This window comes from Anser cygnoides, chromosome 6 (genome assembly GCF_040182565.1).
Source record: "Anser cygnoides isolate HZ-2024a breed goose chromosome 6, Taihu_goose_T2T_genome, whole genome shotgun sequence".
Classification (NCBI taxonomy): domain Eukaryota; kingdom Metazoa; phylum Chordata; class Aves; order Anseriformes; family Anatidae; genus Anser; species Anser cygnoides.
The window spans coordinates 19,112,657-19,115,957 of record NC_089878.1 but is presented as its reverse complement, the minus strand read 5'-3'; the positions used below and the strand labels follow the sequence as shown (position 1 = coordinate 19,115,957).

The window sequence follows — 3,301 nt, the reverse complement described above, 5'->3', positions numbered from 1 at the left end:
GGAGCGCCAGGCTCCGCGCCCCGCGGCTCTGCCGGCTGGCAGCAAGGGGACGAGGGGTGAGGGGTCGGGGGGGACGTCTGCCACGGGCGACCGCTCGGTGGGGCAGGCGGGTAGGACCCTACGACAAAGCCGGGAAGGAGAGAAAGAGAGGAGGACCGGAGGATGGGCTGCAGAGGCCGTGGCGGCTTCTCCCCCCGCCTCGGCCGCAACAATAGGCTCGGGGAGGTGTCGCTGTGCCGCGGGGAGGGGACGCCGGGGGTCTCCGGGCTGCGGGCAACCGGGGAGGGAAGAGCCCCGAGGCGCGCGGCTTGAAAATGGCCAGCGGAGGATCGAGGGTCCACCGCTGGCCCTTTTGAAGCCGCGGGGAGGCGGGCGGGGGGATGAAAGCGGCGGGGGCGAGGCCGGCCCGGAGGGGCATCGCCGCCGCCGCCCGCCCGGCCGGCCCCTCCCCAGCGCCGGGGCCGCGGCGGGGCGGGAGCGCGGCGTCGGGGGGGCGCCGTCGGTGCGGGCCGGGGGCTGCGCGGCGAAAGGGGCAGTGCGGGCGGCGGGACGGTCACATGCTCCGCCGGCAGCCTATGAGCAGCCCCCCGGGCTGCGGCAAACTAATCTGGAGCCGGCCGCCCCCACCCCCGGGCCCCCCCCCCAACGTGGACTTCGTTTTTATAAACGTACCGCCAGGATCCAACCTGTTGGAGGCAAATAACAATTTGCACCATGCCCGGCCGGGGACCGCGCCGCCGCCCGCGATGTGCAAGGCCATGAGCAAGGCAGCGAGCTGGGAGATGGACGGACTGCGCGGCGACACCGGCGGCGGCGGCGGCGGCGGGGGAGGCGGCGGCGGAGGCGGAGGTGGCGGCGGCGGCGCCCCCGGGCAGTGCCGTAATTTTCTCTCCTCGCCCGTTTTCGGGGCGGCGCACACGGGCCGCGCGGCCGCCGCCGCCGCCGCCGCCGCCGCCGCCTCGGGGTTCGCTTACGGCGGCGGAGGGGAGCGGCCGGGGGCGGCGGCGCGGGCAGACCCCCCGGCCAAGGACTGCCCGGGCTCCGGCGCGCCGCCCGCCGCCCCCGCGCTCGGCTATGGGTATCACTTTGGCAATGGATACTATAGCTGCAGGATGTCCCACGGGGTTGGGATCCAGCAGAACGCCCTGAAGTCTCCCCCCCATGCCTCCATTGGCGGCTTTCCCGTGGAAAAGTACATGGACGTCTCCAGTCTGACCAGCACGAGTGTCCCCGCCAATGAAGTCTCCTCCAGGGCGAAGGAAGTGTCCTTCTACCAGGGCTATACAACCCCCTACCAGCACGTTCCTGGGTACATAGACATGGTCTCAACGTTTGGCTCTGGGGAACCGAGACACGAAACATACATATCAATGGAGGGCTATCAGTCCTGGACTCTGGCTAATGGCTGGAATAGTCAGGTTTACTGTGCCAAAGATCAGACACAGAGCTCACACTTTTGGAAATCGTCCTTTCCAGGTACGAGAGGGAGAGAACCGGGCTGAGCCGAACCCCCCCCGCACTCCTCCGCCCGCCCGTCCCCTCCCCCCCGCGGGGCTGAGGAGCGGCCTGGCGAGCTGGACACGCCGCACAGCCACGCACAGAGCGGAGAGAGAGAGGGGGGACGGCGGATTTCTTCCTTGCCCCCCACCCGCCCCGAGGAAAGCTCCCCCCGTGCTTTCCGCCCCGCGGGACAGACCCGGCGCCCCCCGGCCACTTAGCAGCAGGGCCCCGCGTCCCGTCCCGCGGGCGCCGGGCGGCCTCGGGCTCCTTCTTCTGCTTCTCCTAACGGGGCCTCGGTTTGTATTTACGTTTGCAGTTTGCAGGACGATGATGGCTTGAAGGCTTGCGCTTCTCCGCTTCTCCGGCTGGCGATTGACCCGGCCCCAGAGCACTTAAGAGACTGCGAGTAGCGAGGGCACGCAGGCACAAACCACATGCAAACAAACCCACACCAAAGGGATGTCTGTGCGCTGCCAGGACCGACCTGCTCTCAGCCCCCGAGCCAGTGCCCCCGCCGTCCTGCATGCTCGCTAGCGATGCATGCCTGAAAAGTGATGACAGTCCATCAAGGTTTCGGTGCTTTACTAACGCGCAAATAATGTGGCCGTGTAAATAATAATAAACTGTAAACAGCCTGGCATTATTTATTTGCCCGTGAAAACCAGTGCCCAACAAGTATCAGTTAAGCTTTAAACGCCTGTAATAAAATTCTAATTTTTCACATAATGTCTTTTACAATAGGGGACGTTGCACTAAACCAGCCAGATATGTGTGTCTACCGGCGTGGGAGAAAGAAGCGAGTGCCGTACACAAAACTCCAGCTTAAAGAACTCGAGAATGAATATGCCATTAACAAGTTCATTAACAAGGACAAGAGGCGAAGGATATCCGCAGCCACAAACCTGTCTGAGAGACAAGTTACCATTTGGTTTCAGAACAGGAGGGTGAAGGATAAGAAAATAGTCTCCAAACTGAAAGACAACGTTTCTTGATCTATTAGTTGCGGACAGTGATGGATATATAAACTCAATTTACGACCAGCTAAAGACTTTTGGAAAGACTTGAAAACATATTTAATTTTTTTTTCTCCTTCCAGCGGTGGCGAAGTTTTGTGAATTGTTTTCCATTTCCATGAACGTCAGCGTTTTTCTCTCGGTCGAAGGGAGCGCTGACAAACCTTGACTTTATAGTTCTGTTTCTTCCTTTTTTTAAAAAAAATAATATTAATAATAATATTAATATTAATTATATTTTCTGTTCTTCCCTCTAGGCCAGTATAAACGAATTTAAATATGTTGAACGGTTACAGTTATAACTTTCTTAAATGCTTAACTCTTGGGGGGGGATGTCTGTAATTTTTGTCTCTGAACAACAGCCAGTGCCAAAAAGTGTCAGTTTTGATTTGCTACCGTAAACTTCAAAACGTGCCGAGGGACAAAAATATCCGTCGGAGAAGGCGAGAAAGCCGCAGCGGGACCCGTGCAGCGCCGCGCTGCTTCCAGCCCCCGCGGAGCCCGCCGGCAGCCGGAGGGAGCTGTGCGCCGCGCGGAGCGGTAACGTGCGCTGTCGGGTTTCGAGGGGCTTTTTCGGGGGAGAACCCGCTGGGAGCTCCTCGGGGGCACCGGGCAGAGACCCGGCTCCCTCCCGAGGCGTGCAGGTTTTTGGGGTTGCGCTTTCGTTTTTCAGCCGGAGGCTTCCGCGCTCCGCGGTCGCGCAGGCGGCGGCTCTCGGCGGGGCTCCGCGGGGCTCCGCGGCCGCGGAGCGGAGCGCCTCCGGGGGTCCCGGCACGGCCCGGGAGAGG

At 61.7% G+C, this 3,301-nt stretch overlaps 1 protein-coding gene across 1 annotated transcript; it reads left to right on the top strand.

The window, feature by feature from the left end:
- The first annotated feature begins 758 nt into the window (after positions 1-758).
- HOXD13 (homeobox D13) lies at positions 759-2,839 on the top strand. The gene is made up of 2 exons (XM_013171156.3): positions 759-1,476; positions 2,242-2,839. The coding sequence occupies exons 1-2, from the start codon at positions 759-761 to the stop codon at positions 2,490-2,492; spliced, it is 969 nt and encodes a 322-aa protein (XP_013026610.3). The 3' UTR covers positions 2,493-2,839.
- Positions 2,840-3,301: the final 462 nt, after the last annotated feature.